This window comes from Phalacrocorax carbo, chromosome 2, assembly GCF_963921805.1.
Source record: "Phalacrocorax carbo chromosome 2, bPhaCar2.1, whole genome shotgun sequence".
Taxonomy (NCBI): Eukaryota; Metazoa; Chordata; class Aves; order Suliformes; family Phalacrocoracidae; genus Phalacrocorax; species Phalacrocorax carbo.
The window spans coordinates 54,358,277-54,375,812 of NC_087514.1; the positions used below are offsets into that span (position 1 = coordinate 54,358,277).

At 45.4% G+C, this 17,536-nt stretch overlaps 1 protein-coding gene across 4 annotated transcripts; it reads left to right on the forward strand.

The window, feature by feature from the left end:
* Positions 1-6,456: 6,456 nt before the first annotated feature.
* On the forward strand, positions 6,457-16,466 carry TGIF1 (TGFB induced factor homeobox 1). 4 transcript variants are annotated; one of them, XM_064442937.1, is made up of 3 exons: positions 6,457-6,477; positions 13,760-13,986; positions 15,317-16,466. In XM_064442937.1, exons 2-3 carry the CDS (start codon positions 13,804-13,806, stop codon positions 15,881-15,883), a joined length of 750 nt encoding a protein of 249 aa, XP_064299007.1. In that variant the 5' UTR covers positions 6,457-6,477; positions 13,760-13,803; the 3' UTR covers positions 15,884-16,466. The 4 variants fall into 4 exon arrangements, with proteins under 4 accessions (XP_064299007.1, XP_064299006.1, XP_064299009.1 ...); XM_064442936.1 differs by lacking the exon at positions 6,457-6,477 and adding an exon at positions 6,887-7,028; XM_064442939.1 differs by lacking the exon at positions 6,457-6,477 and adding an exon at positions 8,792-8,891.
* Positions 16,467-17,536: the final 1,070 nt, after the last annotated feature.

The following is a 17,536-nucleotide window of genomic DNA, read 5'->3' on the forward strand; positions in this document are numbered from 1 at the left end:
TTTTTTCTTCTGAAGAAAACTAATTATGTTGTTTATTGTTACACCAAATCATATTTACTGTAATATTAAGTAGTATATTTCATTCATTATGATTGCATTTTTTGTCCTTCTGCAAGTCAAATTTATCCTTGTCTTCTAAGAACAGAAATAACTTTAGAAACAATGTTCCTGAAATATAATTCTTTAAAAAAAGAGAACAAACTTTTAGTGCAGACTCAACCAGGAAAATACTTGGCTGACTACTAAATTATTTTATTCAGACTAGACTACACTAAACAGAAGTGCCCAGATACAGTTATTAAGAGTTATTTCGTTTTAAATTAACATTCTGCCCTGAAAACGTATCCGTTATCAAGTATAGACATCTCTTAGGCTTTTTTTTTTGTTGTTGCTTTATAGGGTGATTTTCATACAGTTTGCTGATGCAAAACTTGAAGCAGAGACAGACATTCTAGTATCTGGTTAGACAAGGTCAGCTAAGCGAGGTCACTCTTGCTCAGGGTGCCTCACAGTAAACCTCCTGCCTTGTCTTTGGTATGTGCTAACCAGCCTGCGGTAATAGCAAGTTAGGCAGCACCCAATTAAACAAAACAAAACAAAAAAAAACCCTAAACCCACTTTTTTTTTTGGTCAGCCATACCTGCTTTACTTGCTTACCTTCTTACAGATAAGCAAAAACTGATTACATACATTCACCCAGAGTTTCAAATTTCAGGAAAGAGGAATCTGTTTCCTTGCATGCCCCAAGTTCTTGAGCTAAGCTGATACTGTCAACCATCACAGCATTTGTCATGCTGATTTTGATAGGCTCACTTGTGCACCACAAAAGAAAAGAGAGCCAGAGCCCCTTCTTTTAGGCAAGAGGGCAAATCAGTTGAGAGATGTGTCTGTGGTGGACAAAACTTATCATTTCTGCGTAACTGGAAGGAATACATGAGGTCTGTTCCTTGTCAAACTTGTACTTTTATTTCAAGTTAAAACCTGAAAGCAAACACTATTACTCCAAGCAAGATTAAACCTATAATTCACCTTTTTTTAATTTTACACAGTGGCCTGACTTCAAACTATGGAGAAGAAATTGCTTTTACATTAATGCAAGTTTCATAAACCACTCCCCAGAGTAGCTGCACAGCTTTTCGCCTCAGAGCATGATTGTGCCACTTATGAAGTTTCTGCATCGTCTTATAACTAACATTACTACATATACTTAAGTTGCCCTTATAGTGATCATAACACTTTATTTCCATATGCTTATATACTGAGGCACAGGCATGGGGGAGGACCATGTGGAGATGAGAGAGCAAGGGCTGGCACAGGGAAGAGCTGAAGGAGGCCCAGAGAGAGACTCGGCACTAGAACCTGCTAGAGAAGCCACTGCTCCCCTTTGCCAGTAAATGTCTGGAAGCAGCAGTGGCAAGCATGGATCACTCCAGCAGCTGATCCTTGTCAGAAATGATCACTACTGCCATTACCTTGAGTCCATACTCAAGTCCATGCCAAGAGCCAAAAGGTGGCAAACCTGATGCTACAGCAGACAGGAGCCAATGTGATTCTATATAAGGAATTCTTGGGGCTTTTGTTCTTGTTTGATCTTCGATAACTGCAAGAATGCTCGTATCAAAAAAAAAATTAAAAGCGTGTTCAAGTTGCAGAGTCCATTACACAGAAGTTTTGCAATCTTAGGATTGTCTTCAGAACTTTGATTTACCCTTTTTTCCCTTGCACAAAGGTGGGAAAGTAAGCTCTAATTATGGGAGCACAGCATAATTTAGATTTCCAAAAAGTTTTTGACAAGGTTCCACGCAAGTTGCTACTGGAGAAACTGAGAAGATGCTAGGGGAAAAAGGAAAACAATTGCCATGAATGAACATCTGGTTGGAGCAAGAGAATCAAAGGGTAAGATTAAATGGTTAGGTTTTATTGTGACAAAACATTAACAGCGGGGTGCTTCCAGGCCCTATACTCAGACCAGTGTTGCTGAATATATTAACTCAGACCAGTGAGAGAGGGAGAAATAGGGACAGGTAAAGAATAGTGAGGTGCCAGAGTCTGCTGGTATCAAAGATATATTTGGGAACAGGGAGACTTGTGAGTAACTTCAGTGTGACTTCTGCTAGATGAATGAACAATGCAATAACAAAAGAAATTCAGCACTGAGACAAATATGAAACCGTGCACGAGAGAAACTTCAAACAAGCTATATAGCCTCTAAAGTTGATAGAGTCCCGTCCTCAGTACGTAGCAGCAACCAAAGATAAAGTCTAACATGCTGGGTTCCATAAGATATAGGTCAGGGAGTAACATCAAATACATATATATTGTAATCAGAAGCATAACCTTGCTTAGAATACTGCATGCTGCATAAGTCACCTTTACTGAAAAATGGAGTATTGTACAACTAAATAGACTTGGGAGAGAACCAAGGCAATGATCAAAAGCTGGGAGGAATTCTCATAGGAAGAGAGATTGAGAAGAGTAAAAAATTGTATCTCAGAAAGCAGACATGATGAAAGTATATAAAATAATGAATGATACAGAGAAAGTAGAAAACAGGAACTTCTATTTTCATTGTCTCAAAGCACAGGAGGATATTCAAAGAAATAAAAAGATAAGAAAAAATCAAAATAAATGCATTTTTGTCACTCACAACTCAACATGCTACTCTGCCACTGACAGCCTTTACAGAGTTTTAATGCTATAGAGATATTAAACATTTATACCAGTATGAAGACGAACCAGCTATCTCAGTCGCAAAATTTCAAGTTATATTAAACTATTGCTCTAGTGCTTGTATTTAACTATTAAAGATTTGGATGGGACATTTGTGGGAAATTATTACCTCGCATCTGCCTGCTGTAGCCTCTCCTTTTCCCCTGATACATCTGAGACTAGTCAAGGTCATGGATAAGGAAAGTTGAAGAATGGGTGTGACCCACAGTAGCGATTCCTGGTTTTCCACACGGACAGATACGTTCACTGGAAAAACAGTTATTTGTTACATTGCTTTATTCCCATTGCCAAAGGTTTGGCCTGCTTAACTTACTGTGCGCTACTTTGTTCTGAATATAAAGGAATACATTTTTTTTTCACAAATGCTTCAATGGCATTTGAGCATTTCACAAAGATCAATGGGTTTATTTCCATATTTCACCCTATAAAGTGGGGGGAAAAAATATTACTCTCCAGATTATAAATGGAAAACTGGAACAAACAGGCTAAGATAACAAACATCCACAAGCCCCGATTTTCCAGAGTACTTCCTTTAAGAGTTTCTGTGCCCAAAGCATGGCCTCGGAGACTTCAGTAGGAGTTAGGCACACACAGTCCCAGCACCTCAAAGCAAAGCACTTGTAAAGTAAGAAACATAGAGTTAGCTGTGCAAGATATCACACACTGTAGTGTGGCAGGACAGAAAGGCACATGCATCACCACAGAACATTGATAAACCTACGATACGGACAATCATCGAGCAGAAAAAAATCTAGCCCCTCCGGTTTTAATTATCTTCCTTCTTGGAATCCAGTTTTAAAAATACTCACAGCATGTCTATGCAGATGGGTCCAGACAGAGCTGAACTTGCTCTGACTAAACCAAGCTGTTCAAACCTGTTGGCACGGATGTATTGTGCTGCACACGTATACCACCAATTACCCAAGGAGCTGCACAGATGCCAGAGTTGCTCAGTGAGCAGTATGAGCTGCTTGTGAGATATGATTAGTGCTGATGCAGCTCCAGCAGACTAAGTAATGCTAAAAACACACAGCCTCACCAACAGGCAAAGGGAAAAGAAAAACTGCAGGAGGTTACATGTTGTCTTCCATACCATCAACTTCTGCCTGTAAGCAGCAGCCAATACCAACACCCATCATCAACTTGCGGGCCACCAGGTTACTGCATTCACTGTAAGATCAAGTTGCTCCACTCCTTAGATTTGAGCTCAGCACCTGCCCTCTCTTTAGATACAACCCCATTTCAGGTGTGTTGAGGCTTTATTGGTAGAGAAGGTTTTCTTCCACCCACGCGACTTTTTTCTTTTTTGCCAACTTTATCCAACCTACCACCTCGAACACATATCAAGAGTCTTCAGGTGGGAAAGATAGCCAGAAGTTGTAGACAGACCTGAGGTATTCCCCCAGGTAACAACTGCAAGGTGCACTGCACAAGCCCACATTCTATCTTTCTCAGTGGTTCCAGATATAGATACACCGCTCCATACTCACATCCATGGAATAACCTGGTTCAAAAAAAAAAGCCTCTTTGGGCATTTTGTACGCAGGGAGTTAGGAACGATCACCCACTGGACCATTGCCCGCTCCTACTAGCTAGAAAGCTGCCATGCAAAGTCAAAATCAAATTTCCCCTAGCATCCTTAGACAATTCCTAGGAACCCATGTTCCACCAGAGCTAGAAAGGCTGTTTCTAACAGTCTTAAAAACAAGGGTGAGCTCAGTATGAAAATAAACTTTATTTTTTCCCCCTCATAGAAGTAGCCTTGCCAAAGAACCAAAAAAAAAAAATCCAACCAAAACAAAGCTAAAAAACAAACAAAACAAAAAAAAAAAGGAAGAAGGAGTTTGTTTCTCAAATTTGCCGGCAGCCCCAAGGACAATAAGCAAGCGTGAGGCGGCTTGGGCGGTATGGAGAGATGGGAAACCTCTTCAAATCCTTGACGTATCTTTTGTTAACTTCCCGTAATTACTTTTTTATTTTTTGGCACGACCATGCCTGGACGCTCAGAACACCAGTGTGAAGAGTCAGCCCTCACAGCTGGGAAGCACGACTTTCAACAACAAAAACAAAACAGGAAAAATAATACGGCGGCGTGTGCGCACACCCCCCGCCCCTGAGTCACTAGTCCCTCGGAAACACAGCTCGCTTCTTGTCACGTTAAAAACACCCGCCTCTCAGCGAGCCTCGTCCTCCGACCTCCCCCGCCCCTGCCCGGCCGCGAACTGGGCACGACCGAGCGGCGACCCCGGCGCCGCGGCGGGAAAGCGGCCCTAAGAGCGGGCGAGCGAGCAGCTCCCCCCCACTCCCCGGCCGGCGGAGGGCGGTTGGTCGGCGGGTAACGGCCCGGCTCGCGCCGCCGCCGCCGCGCGCTCAGTCAGCGCCGCGCAGCACAATCATCCGCCTAAGCCTGCCGTTGGCCCGCGGCGCCGTGAGTCAGTGTGCCCGGCCCGGCTCGGCCCGCCGACTGACAGCCGGACGCGCCGGGTACCGGCTGTAACGGTCACCCAAAAGCGGCCAGCGCTGGGGCCTTAACTGACGTGACTCACCACCGCCCCCCATCCACACCCCCCCCCATTCAGGATGTAACAGCTGTTTTATCTCCAGCAAGGTCGCTGTAATGACGCTACATAAAAATAGTTATAAGGTACTCGGGAGGATTTGCTGTTAAAACGCTCGTCGCTTCCTCTTCTGCTGTGAACGCGCGGTTGTGGATGCCCGCGCCGCCGAGCGGGCGGGAGGAAGGAGGGAGCCCCGCTCTCCCGCAGGAATTCATTATTTCATCAGCCGTTTAAAGCCTTCGCCTCTCACCCCCCGCTCCTCCTCGCCCGCAAACAGCCCAGCACGTGGCGGTGCCGCAGGAACACAAATACACCCGTGCGTAAAACGCACGCCGCGGCGTCCGCCCGCGCCTTATTTCACTTTCCACGCCAAAAACCTCCCCGCGTGAAATCCCAGCCCGGCGTTTGGCGCTTTGAAGTGGGCGTCCGGCTTTGTCGGGGGGGAAGGGGGGAACGCTGGGACCCCCCCCCCCCCCCCGCTCGGGGACACACACATGCGGGGACTCTCGGCCCCGGCTCGGCGGGAACCGGGACGGAGCCCTCCTCTGCCAAGGAGCGGCTCGCAGGTCCCGCCGTTTCCCCATCCCGGAGGAAAAATAAACTGTTGCTGCAACACGTGCTCGGCTGAGACGGATGAGTCAAAGCTGTGAGGCTTTTTTTTTTTTTTTTTTTAATAGAGTTATGAGCATGTGTTGCACCAAAATCCACCGCGCTTGGCGGGGAGAGGGAGAAAACAACCTTTACAAGTTGATGTAAAAATCACCCCAGAAGCGGGGCTCGCCTTCCCCCACGGGGTGGGGGACGGGGGCGGGGGACGGTGTCCAGCGCCGGCTGGGGCTCCTCCAGCGTCATCGGCAGTGGGGGGGCAGGAGGCGAAGCAGCCCCCGCTGCGCCGCTCAGCAGCCGGGAGGGGGCCGCGAGTTTTGGGGGGGGGGGTGGGGTGGGTGTCCTCCTTCTCCTGCCGTACGTCCTCTCCTTTCTTCTCTCTATTCACGCGCAGGAGTGGGTGGTTCATCCGGCAGCAACAGGAGGAGGCTAGTCAAGGGCAGCTGTCAAAATTCCCCCCACCGCCTCCCTCGCTCCCTTCTCCTTCCAGTTTAACGATCAAACGCCTGCCTGGAAGAAAGGCGAGGGAACGGGGGGCACGGAGCGCGCCCCCGCCGCCGCCGTGGTGTGCCTCAGCGAGCGGGTACGGGTGGACGCCCCCCCCTCCCCGCCGGCCCGTCCCTCCCCTCCCCTGCCGTCTGACAGAGCCACAGCAGCCCGGGAGGGGAGGGGAGAGGAGAGGAGGAGGAGGCAGCGCGAGTGCCAGTGCGGCGCTGGGTTACTCTCCCGTACTCGCTGCGGGAAGGTGGGGGAGGGCGGGCGCTGTGTACCTTTTCCTCCCGTGCCTCTCCTTACTTTAACGAGCCGGGGCCAATCGCCGCTAGGAGGGAACAAAGGGAAGGGGGGAGGGAAGGAAGCCCACCCCGCCGCCGGCGGCACCAGAGCAACCCCCGGGGAGGCAGAGCCCTGCGGCTCCCGCTGACAGCGGCGCGGACCCGGACTGGGCGCCTGGATTCGCGCTCCGTGGCGGCGGTGCTTCTTCTCCATCCTCCTCCTCCTCCTCCTCGCCGCGTTTAAAGGGGGAGCAGCGTCCGGCAAGGGGAGAGAAAGTTGGGTCGGCGAGCGGGCGCTGCTGGTGTGCGGGGTGTCCGGCGGCGGCTCGGTCCTTCGCGATCAAGATGAAAAGTAAAAAAGGTAGTTGTTGATGGGGCGCGCTCGGCTGCTGGGAGAAAGGGGGGTACCCCGCGCCTCCCCCCACGGGAACGGCTTTTTTTTGGGGTGGGGGGGAGGGCTGCTGCCAAGCCAGACGGAGTCTGCCTTCCTTTCCTCCCCCCCAGTGCGCCCTCCGAGCTCCCGTGGAAGATGGCAGGGGATGCTTCGCTCCCAGACGAAGCACGCGGGGCTGTTGTTTGGCGCCGCCGGTCCCCTGTCACAAACATGCCCCGCCGCCCGCTTTGTGCCGCCGCGAAGTTTTGCCTTCGCTCCCTCCGCTCGTCGTGTCCGTCCCCCCCAGCCGCCCTCCGCTAAAACGCTTTTTGTCGCTTTCCCCCGCCGTCCCGCTGCCGGGGGGCGACGGTGCGGGTCGTTACCCCAACTTGGGGCGAGGGAAGCGGGGGGCTGCCGGCGCCCGGTGGCTCTTTGTTCGTGGCGGCGCGGGGGGAGCGGGCACGGCGGCGGGGCTGGGGGCCGCCCCCTCGCTGCCGGGGTTTGCTGAAAGTTGCTGCCTTTTCCTTCCCTTTTATTCCTTAATACAGAAAAAAAGCACAAAGTTTCGACACAGCTAGGGTTAAAAGGAGGAAGATCTCCCCCCCCCCCCCCCCCCAAAAAAAAGGCGCTCTAAGTTTTCTTTGTTGATTTACAGACAAACTTTACAGTTATAGGATTGTTACTTTTTTTTCGCTGGTGGAGCTTTAAGTGCCTTTAAACTAGAGCTTGGCCACAAAGACGCGGAACGTGTTTTCAGATTTAACACACATGCGCTGGCTGGAAAGAAGTTTATAGCAAAGCAGGATCTCTTTCAGTTGCGATTTAGCAGCCCGTAGTGTGGACGAAGGGTGTTCTACATGCAAAGACCATTACATTTCCCGAAGTGGAGGGTTAGAGGGGAGCAGTGCGCATGTTCAGTACTCCAGAGTTGTGCTGTTTTTCCCCTACTACGCATTCCTGCGGCTCTATAGTAGAGTAGCCTGGCTCATTGTTAGTATCCTCGGAGCAATTAATGCGTAAGTAGTTCGTGAAATCATTGGGCTGCTGGAAGCGTGATGTACTAATATGGTTTGTAGCCCTCGTAAGGAGCTTTGGACGTGCCCCTCGTCTAAGAGGAGCACGCACAAAGGGAATTAAGGCACAAAGACGAAGTTTAAAGAGCGGGCAGGGCGGCGTTTGAAAGCGAAGCGCCCGGAGTTCCCGCAGGAGCTGGGCGCGCACGGCGCGTCTCAGCCTGCTGCTGCTGCTCACAACTGCACGGGTTTTTAGATTACAGCATGTGCTGCATACCAAGCTCAGCCCTCTGTGCCTAGAGACAGTGACAGCGTTAGCTCTAGCGTGTTTCAGTCGTCTTATGGTTGAGATTCTTAACCTTCTTGCGAGCAGGTTTTTTTCTTCTTCTTCTTTATGGTTTAACTGAATTAATTTAGCCCAGTTATTTTTAGGACATTCCTATGCTCCCTGTTTGCACAGCAGTGGTGAGCTGGTTTCCTGTCTGCTGTTGCTTCCATTGTTCAGACTTCTCTCCCCGAGGGCAGCTGCTGGTTGGTGAAATACCAAACTCCCTGCACTTTCAACTGTTGTTCTTGCCACCCCCCCCACCCCACCCCCCCCGAAATAAATGCGTGTGAAAAACGCTGACGTAGTTTCTAGGTACGCATGTGTAGGGCTTTGTGTGTGTGTGTGTGTGTGTGTGTGAGTGAGTGTGAGAGAGGGAGGGAGGGGGAAAGATCTGCTTTGAGGATTGCAAGTCCTGGGCTGAAACAATGGAAACAATGAAAGGTGACAGGCGGGAGGGAGAACTTTTGAGAGGGGCCATGGGCCTGGGGTTTGCGTGGCAGAAATTAAAAGGTGAGGAGACAAAGACGGAAAGTTTTTAAAAGATGTTAGTGCTAGGGTGCCTTTGTTTTATTAAAGGTTGGGCTTGTAGTTATCTGTGACCTCCTGGCATTTGAGGCTCATTCAATAAGTTTCAAAGAGTGACTTTGTTATGGATTTCTCCTTGCACTCCTAGAAAAATCTCGTTTAAAGAAAAAAAATGTATAGCATAGCCAAGTCTGGCTGCTTCAGAAGCGGTAGAGTGCAAGCTGTGAAATCAGAGGAAAACAAATAAGCTGGTTCCTCAATTGTGAAACCTATTCAGAGGAAAAAGTGTTGTGTTTTTTTGTTTTTTGGTTTTTTTTTTTTTTTACTGTGGAAATTCCCTTTTGTATCCTTCTGGTTCTTGGTTACTTATGAATAATTTTAAACTAATTAATTTTTGTTGGTGGTTTTAAAATTCACATTAAATTTTAGTTGGGTTTGTGTGTCGGATTTTTTTGTTGGTTGTGTTTTTGGTTGGTGGTTGGGGTTTTTTGGTTTGGCTTTTTTTTTTTTTTTTTTTAAGCTAACAGGCTGTGGATTAAAACCCCGAGGACTCTTCTGTGGATAGCTTCATTTACAAATAATAACGTGATAGCAATCACACCGAACATATTCAGCTTGTTAATTAGCTGATTTAGAATACAATCTCGCAAAGAGAGAGGCATGTGCTCAAGTTTATACATGTGAGGAATCCTACTGAACTTGGTTACAACAGGATCGGGGCCTTAGATGGGAACTGGTTCTGTTTATCTGTGCTCATTAAAAAAAAAAATCCGGCTTAAGAAATTGGGAGAACCCTAAGGGGGTGGGGTGGAGGTTTTCCTTAAGGTGATTTTTGTCCATCCCCTCTCTGGAGGGCAGAGATTATTCCTTGTGGTATACTTTGTCCTCTTTTGAATAACAATCGGCTCCTGCCACTTCCTCTGTGAAGCTCTTCCTCGACACAATGGGATAGTTGGTTGGTTTTTTTTCTTTTTTATTTCCTGATACTCGGCCCAAACTTTCATTTGCTTAACTTCCATTTAATTTGCCTCAGCCTCTCTAAATACTTCATCCTCCCCCTCAAAGCATTTCAGCATGCCTTCTTAAGTGGCAGCAGTTTATTTTGAAATCAACTTTAGTCATCGCTGTACTTTTATTCAAGTTGTTTCAAGCTGTTAACGGTTGGGTGTTGAGCCTAGACTGGAGGTCCTCGGTGTAATCTTCCCTGAGCTGATTACGGGAGGACGTGTAAAGTCTTTGGGCTGTGATACAGCGCAACAGTGCATTCAATCATGTATATGACTTCAGCTGGGAAGCCAGGAGGATAAAGTAATTTATAAAGAAGAGATGCTGATCATGTAGTTCTTAGGTCATTAATAGCGTGGACTGCTCACCCAAGGGGTGATGGCAGGAGTGGAGAAGTGGGGTGTTGCATTGTTTCTCAGACCTCTCTGCCAATGAACTCATGTTGCTTTGGTTTAGTCCTGTAAAAGCAGTTTTTCTGTTTAGATTAAGCATATTTAGGGGAAGATGTAAAATAACCTGGCGCTAGCTTGCTTTTAAGAGGAAATAAATTAGTAGGTCAGCTGGGGCTACTCGTGGTGTCCACGAGCCTTTATTCTGGGTGTAAACAGCAGCAAGCCAATGGCCCAGTTGTGGAGCCCAGCCAGAAGCCTTTTCTGTTGGGCCCTGTTAAAACAGGAAACCAGCAGCGAATAGCCTGATTACTAACAAGACGGAAAAACAAAGCTGGGTTGTAATCGGCAGGAATGCTTTAATGAAAACAGAGCCTTGACAGAAACAACGTGGCTCCTGCTCTAGTAAAAAAATATCAGCTGGGGTAGTGCGAGATTTCTAGCCATGACTTCCGGTGGCTGCTTGCTCTGCACCACGCCGGAGAGATCTGCCGCAAGTTCAGAGGGCTGATCGTCTATTTAAATGAGCTCATTTAAATGAGGAGAAGCTGTACTACACTGGGTTTCCTGCTTAAGCTAAACCTGCTTTGTGTCACTAACTTACTGTGTCAATTAATATGACACACTAAGTGAGGGGGTCAAAGGGCAGGCTCCGCTGTTGACTCATTTCTTGCTAGGTAGGTTACAGTTAGTCAGATGGTAACTTTTACTTTAGCAAAAGATCTTGTTTTGCGAAACAGAGAAACGTTTTTATGCTGCTGGCTTTCAGACAGTATGTTTTTTTCTTTCCGGGTGAAAAAGAGCAACAGTTCTAGAAGAAGTTTTGCTGTCAAATCAGTTTTCTCAAATTTGGAGAGCTGCCTGTGGAGCCTTTTAGCTGTGTGTTTGGCATTGGAGAGGTTCTTCCAGATGGGGTGGTGTGTGTCTGGAGGACTTCTTGTTACGCCACATAAATATGACTCTCAAACCATTAGACACCTAACTTTCTCATAGGAGGAGTTTCTTTGGCTCCTCTTCTCTCTTATTTCCAGCCCTCACTGTCTGCCTCTCCCTAGTTTCCAAGGTCCTGTCTTGCTGCCTATTATATTTAAAAACAAACAAAAAACCCAACCCACTGCAGTGCTGCAACACTTCTGGTTTCTGACAAACATGAACGGCGCACTTGAAAACATTGTCTGAATAGCGTAGGCTAGTTTTAACTAGTTTTAAAATTCAGTTTAAAAGGGATGAGCTGCTTTGCAGAGCCATCCTGTTGTCTGTGCGGGATCTTTGTTCCAAGAAGTGTTCCTCATGGCTCCAGGAGCCCATTGTGCAAGGCATGTTCTCAGGTTAGGTAGAAAGCGTGACAGCACTTTCCGTGAAGCTATGACAAATATAAAGCAGTTTGCTCGGAACCATTTTAAGCAAACTTGACATACTTTCTACCTGAATTAAGAACCTGTTTACATAATTTGGAGTTTATATTGTATTGGCTATTTAAATATTATCCTATGGTTTCTGTTCCATGACTGGATAATTTATGTTGCTGATCATCACAGGACAAATTTGGTATGTCAGTTTGCTGTTTGTTGGTTACATAAATCAGCAATTGGGAGAATGAAAACAATACTATGTAAGTTACTGAAGTAACTACGCCAGCCAAACTGCAGATGGATCATGCTGCTGGGAACGCTTGCATGTCAAAAATACGCACTGAAATTTGGACAACTTAAACTAAATTTAAGCATGTTGGGGCTGTTCATAAATAGGGGAAAGAAAGAATAATTCACCATGACAGCTTTGGCTAAAGTTTGAAGGTGTGGGGAGAGGTACGTCCGTCGTCCCGTGTCCCCCTGTCCCCACCCAAGTATTAAGCAAAACTTGCACCCCTTTCTCCATCTTGTTTGGTTTTTCTTTTTCTTTTTAGTGACATGAATTCCTTCGTTTTCTTTACTTATGAATGTAACTGTAGCTACATGTAGCTTTGTACTTTCACAGGTACACTTCTCATACTTTGTTTCCTTACGCAGAATTTTTGAACTATGGGTGGTTGCCTACATAAAAACTTTTCGTCTGACATTTAACTAGTTTTTACTATTAAGGTTTTTAGTTTACATGTCATGAATGAGCAAGTCGTGTTTACCCCCATCCCCCCCTCCCCCAGTTCAAAACACAGAAGGATTAAGGGCTTGTTTGCCTTCTATAGTTTCTAGAAAATGCTTCTGAAAGCATTTCTTGATGCTTTCACTGGAAAGTAGTATTTAATTGTACTGGTTGAAAGTGGGTGGTATCTCATTTGGAATTATATACAGTTTGTAAGATTCCTAAAATTTCTGGTGAGCTTAACCTGATGAGTATTTAAAGCATGGTTTTCTTTGTGTTTTACAGTACTATTTGTTTCCTCAGTGACTTTATGTTGTACCAAAGGAATAGAATTGTAGGCTTCCTAACTTTGAATACTTGTTTGATTTTTTGGGGTTTTCTTTTGGTGGGTGGTTTATATATATATATATATATATATATATTTACATACCATAGCTTCAGGTCACTAGTAGTGTGATGTACATATAAAGGGATTCGTTCCTTTGTGTTGAAGGAAAAAGGTATGCAGTTAACTTGTAAATCTGGAGCCTTTGTAGTAAGTGTAACACAGAACACAGATTTCCACAGATTAAAATATGAGATGAAAACCATGAAGTTGAAAGAATAATTAGGGTGCACAGTAGTACATTTAAAACAAACAAACCAACCCACCCAAACATTAAACGATTGGTTCTTTGATACAGAAGTACAATTAAATTAAGGAAGTCCATCTCCTGATAAACTGGTGGACTCTTAGATGAGTTAGGCACCTGGTTCATTCCTTTTCCTGCGCTTTCTTTTCTTCCTAACCAAAAATCCACTTGGGGTGGGGGCAGGCACAGTTTCCCCCTTTCTTCTTTTCTTCTTCCATTAGTTTTTATTACTAGATCTGGAATGAGCTATTATTTATAAAATCTATAAGCTCTTTCTCCCAGGGGGGAAGCATTGGCATGTTAAGGAGTAATTAAATAACCCATTGCTTGAGTTGGGTTTTTTAAGTTCTTGCTTATTGACCTTTTGCCCAGTCACTGGAGTTATCCTTGAAGAAAAGTGTTGGATGCATACCACAGCAAGCAAATTTGGACAATATTGGCATTAGATTGAAGCTATCTGATAACATGTAGCAGATAAAAGGTTGCCAGGGGAACAAGAAAATGAGGGTTTGCAGCGAAGAATTCCCCTAGGAACAGATCATCGGTGCTACTTTTTGTTCAGCTGACAGAAAAGCTACGGCTTGACAAGTTAACACTACAGGACAAATCTCCTGTATAGGAGGCTATACCATGAATCCTAGTAAAGACAGTTAATGTAACAAAAAGTGCCTGAACCATAGAATGCTGGAGCTGAGTAGCTTATGGATTTAAGAGGCTGATTGTTCTTGTCTTCTTATAATTGTAGGTGTAGTTGCAATATCGGGCAGTGAAACGGAGGATGATGACACTATGGATGTCCCACTGGATCTTTCCTCATCTGCTGGCTCAGGCAAACGGAGGAGACGTGGCAACCTGCCCAAGGAATCCGTGCAGATTCTTCGGGACTGGCTATATGAGCACCGATACAATGCTTATCCTTCAGAGCAAGAAAAAGCACTGTTATCCCGACAGACACACCTTTCCACACTACAGGTATTCAAAAAAGTACTACTTGCTTCAAAAGTTTTTTCGGTTTTCTTCTTAATTTGCCTGTGGTCTAGTCACTGATACAAATGTTTACACTGCATGTGAGATTTCTTCTTTTGTTACTCTCCTTCGATGGCACTAGTAAGGAGAAATACAAATGAATTCTGTGTTAAGGTGATTTTCGTTTATTGGGAATAAAATTACTTCTCTGGGAGAACAGACAGTCATATGTTCGAGCATGCATGCTACTTTTTGCAGACTCTGGGCCCAAAAGACGTAAAGTGTCTGTATAAGGTAATTTATTGTGAGAAGAAGGTATTTATTTTGCCAACAGAGGTTTTATGGTGATAGATATGCAGATTAACGTATAACTCTTCACTTCTAAAACTGCAACTTGAGGCTCATTCCTGTAGAACATGCATATAAATATATATAATATTATGTGTATGATGACTTCTAGTAAGATCAGTGGAACAACCTATATGGGATAGAGCTACTCAGGTGTGTTAGAATAGGTATGATGTGGCTTTTGTGTGGTTAGTTTGGATTCTCATCCTGGGATACCGCTGGCAGCTGCGAGGTCCCTTGGATGCACCATTCTTGTCTTCTGTGATTATCTTTGGGGGAATAGCTATTGACAACTGCCGCTTTCCACCTCGCAGGAAGGTGGCTGTGTGAGAACTTGGGTAAACTCTGGTTTGGTTTTGAGAGGTGCTAAATGCAGAGTACTCCTGTTGATTTCTGGGCTTTATTTTTCCAGATTAATTCCTTAGTGCAAATTTCATAATTGTCTAGAAAGTAAATTTTCTTTAATGTAACATCATGAAGAAAACCTCCTGTATGTAGTAAACAGAAGAAAGACGTTAAACTATAAACTATCCTGTATCGCCCAGGAAACAGGTTTGATATTTAAACAAGGACAAACTTAAATGAGGTAATTCATGTTATGTCTGTCGACACAGTCAGTTGAACAAGGAAAATCAGTAACTATTGTGGGAGGAGTGGCTCTCCTCAGAGAGAAAAGGTTTTCCTGTTGTTAATTAACCTAAGCTAGGGAACAATAGCTAATAGGTTAATGTGTGTGCACAGAGTTAAAAGCTAAACTCCTCCGTTCATGCTAGCAGTCTTCACATGTCCCGGAGCTTTCCGTAACAGGAGTGGGGAGCCGAGGGTAGAGCCAGGACAAGGGAAGGGCCTTTGCCAGGCATGTCAGAACTTGCCACTAGGTCTCTCTTTTGTTCTGCTTGGAGGGATTCATTAATCTAACCCAACGACTCTAATGGCACATAGTTGGAAATGAATGAAGGTAGAAATTAAGATGTCATTGTATTCCCAGGTCTGCAACTGGTTTATCAATGCACGGCGCAGGCTTTTACCTGACATGCTGAGGAAGGATGGCAAAGACCCAAATCAGTTCACTATCTCGCGGCGAGGGACCAAGCTTCCCGAGGGCGGCCTGGTGGAGTCTTCCATCAGCACAAAGAACTACATTCCCCTGCTGGAGGAGACTGCCTTCCTTCCCACTGCCACAGCGCTCAGCAAGACTGTGCCCTCTTCCAAGCCGGCTTCCCCGGGATTGGTCCTGGCCCGGCCGTCGGTGATTTGCCACACAACTGTGACTGCATTGAAAGACGCCCCGTTCCACTTTTGCCAGCCAGCTGATGTAGGCCAGACCACGGACCTGCAGCAGCCCCCGGCCAACGGCTTCACAGACAACTCCCTCTCCTACCATGAGGACGCATCTAAACTAGGACCTGGTGCAAATGCACAAAGTGGGCTCTTTAACACTCCTCCTCCAACCCCACCAGACCTTAACCAGGATTTTAGTGGATTTCAGCTACTGGTGGATGTTGCACTCAAAAGGGCGGCAGAGATGGAGTTGCAGGCAAAACTTATGGCCTAAATCCCCTTCCTTCTCCTTCCCCATTTTGTTTTTCCAGGCAGGGATCTAACAGCTGTGTGGTTACCGCCATCCACACGATATCAAAAGACTTCACTGCATTATTATTATTTTTTTTTATTAATCTTATTTGCACAAGGGATTGCTGAAATGAAGCTTCCTGTCACTGAGATGGTCTTCAGTGGAATACAGTCATTCCAAGAATTATAAACTTAAAGCTACTGTAGAGAAAAGGATTGTGTGTTTGTTTTGGGGTTTTTTTTAATGTTTTCTTTGTAGGTTTTTCATAATGTGAGTTGGTTCCCAAGATCATGTGATTTGTTCTTGTTTCTTTCAGACTGTGCAATATCTAGTAATGATATAGAGTCTTCTTATCATTTCCATGCAGAACAGAATATACCGACACGCTGTCTAAAACAAATTTTCAATTTTTTTAACAATACGAACTTTGGATGATTATGCTTTTTTTCCCATAATGTAATAAAATATTTTCTTTAAAAATGGATGCACACAGAGTGTTTTGTTGAATATGAGCTTTGCAGAAAACAAACAGCTTTACTCTTGAAATAAATGCAAGTGAGAAATATTTTTGAGCCCCTGTTGATGTTGTTTGATTTAGAGAGCTATGCTAGCATTTGTTGTTAACCAGATGTTTAAAGGAATGCTGGAAAGTGGGCCAGAAGTACCTGATCTTGTTCTGCTATCTTGAAGTTTTTTTTAAGGGGCCAAAGGGAGCTATATAGGCAACTCCCATGATGTTTCAGGGGGATATCTTAGGCCTCTCTAAGAGTTCCAGTGTTTGGCTCCTACAAATACTTTAGGGCTGGGAGATGTGACAGCCCATGGGGAAGTTCTCATGAAGATGAAATGAGGAGGGCAGAAGAGGGGTTGGGGCCAGCGTTCTTTGCAGGTCTTTGATACAGCTGCTAGACATGACTGGTGACAAATTTAGAGGGGGGTGGACAAGGGCTCGCACTCAGACTCTTCTTGGACTAGCAATGACAAGGTTTTGACTCAGTAATTCTAGTAGACTGAAGCAGAAGAGACTACTGAACTGGGTTGAAAGCTGAGTTCTGGGAGCCAGGTCTTGGTGAGATACTTAAACAGGTGGTTGACTAAGCTTTAGAAGAGATCCCTGTTGTATTGGGGTGTATTCTGGCCAACAAATCTAAGTTACCTTTCAGAAAAGGACTTTGCTGTCAAAATGACATATTACTGAAAAATGTGAAGTCTTGCAGCTCACATTTCAACTTACTTGAATGACAGTACCCACCCTTATCCTTCCAACAACAGTGAAATAAGAGACCTCTAGGGGAAAAAAATCAGTCCTGGCTAATCTTTAAAAACAAACCAGTTGTCTCTGGGAGGCTGGGGAGGGCTTTGTGGAACAGGATAGCTGATGAACTTAAGGGTATCATTGCGAGTAGAAGACTGCAATATTCAGACTGCCATGTGTATGCATTTTTTGCTGTGGCCTTTATCTCTTTTTAGTGTCAGAAATACTCTGTTCTCTGGAGTACTCTTTGGAATTCTACTGAACTTCTGCCTTCTTTAACCTTCAAGTTTAAAATAAATGGTTATATTTAAAAAAAAAAAAAAGGCAAATAGTAAACACCGGCTTCCTGCTGTCTGCATCAGCTTCAGTAACACAGAGTT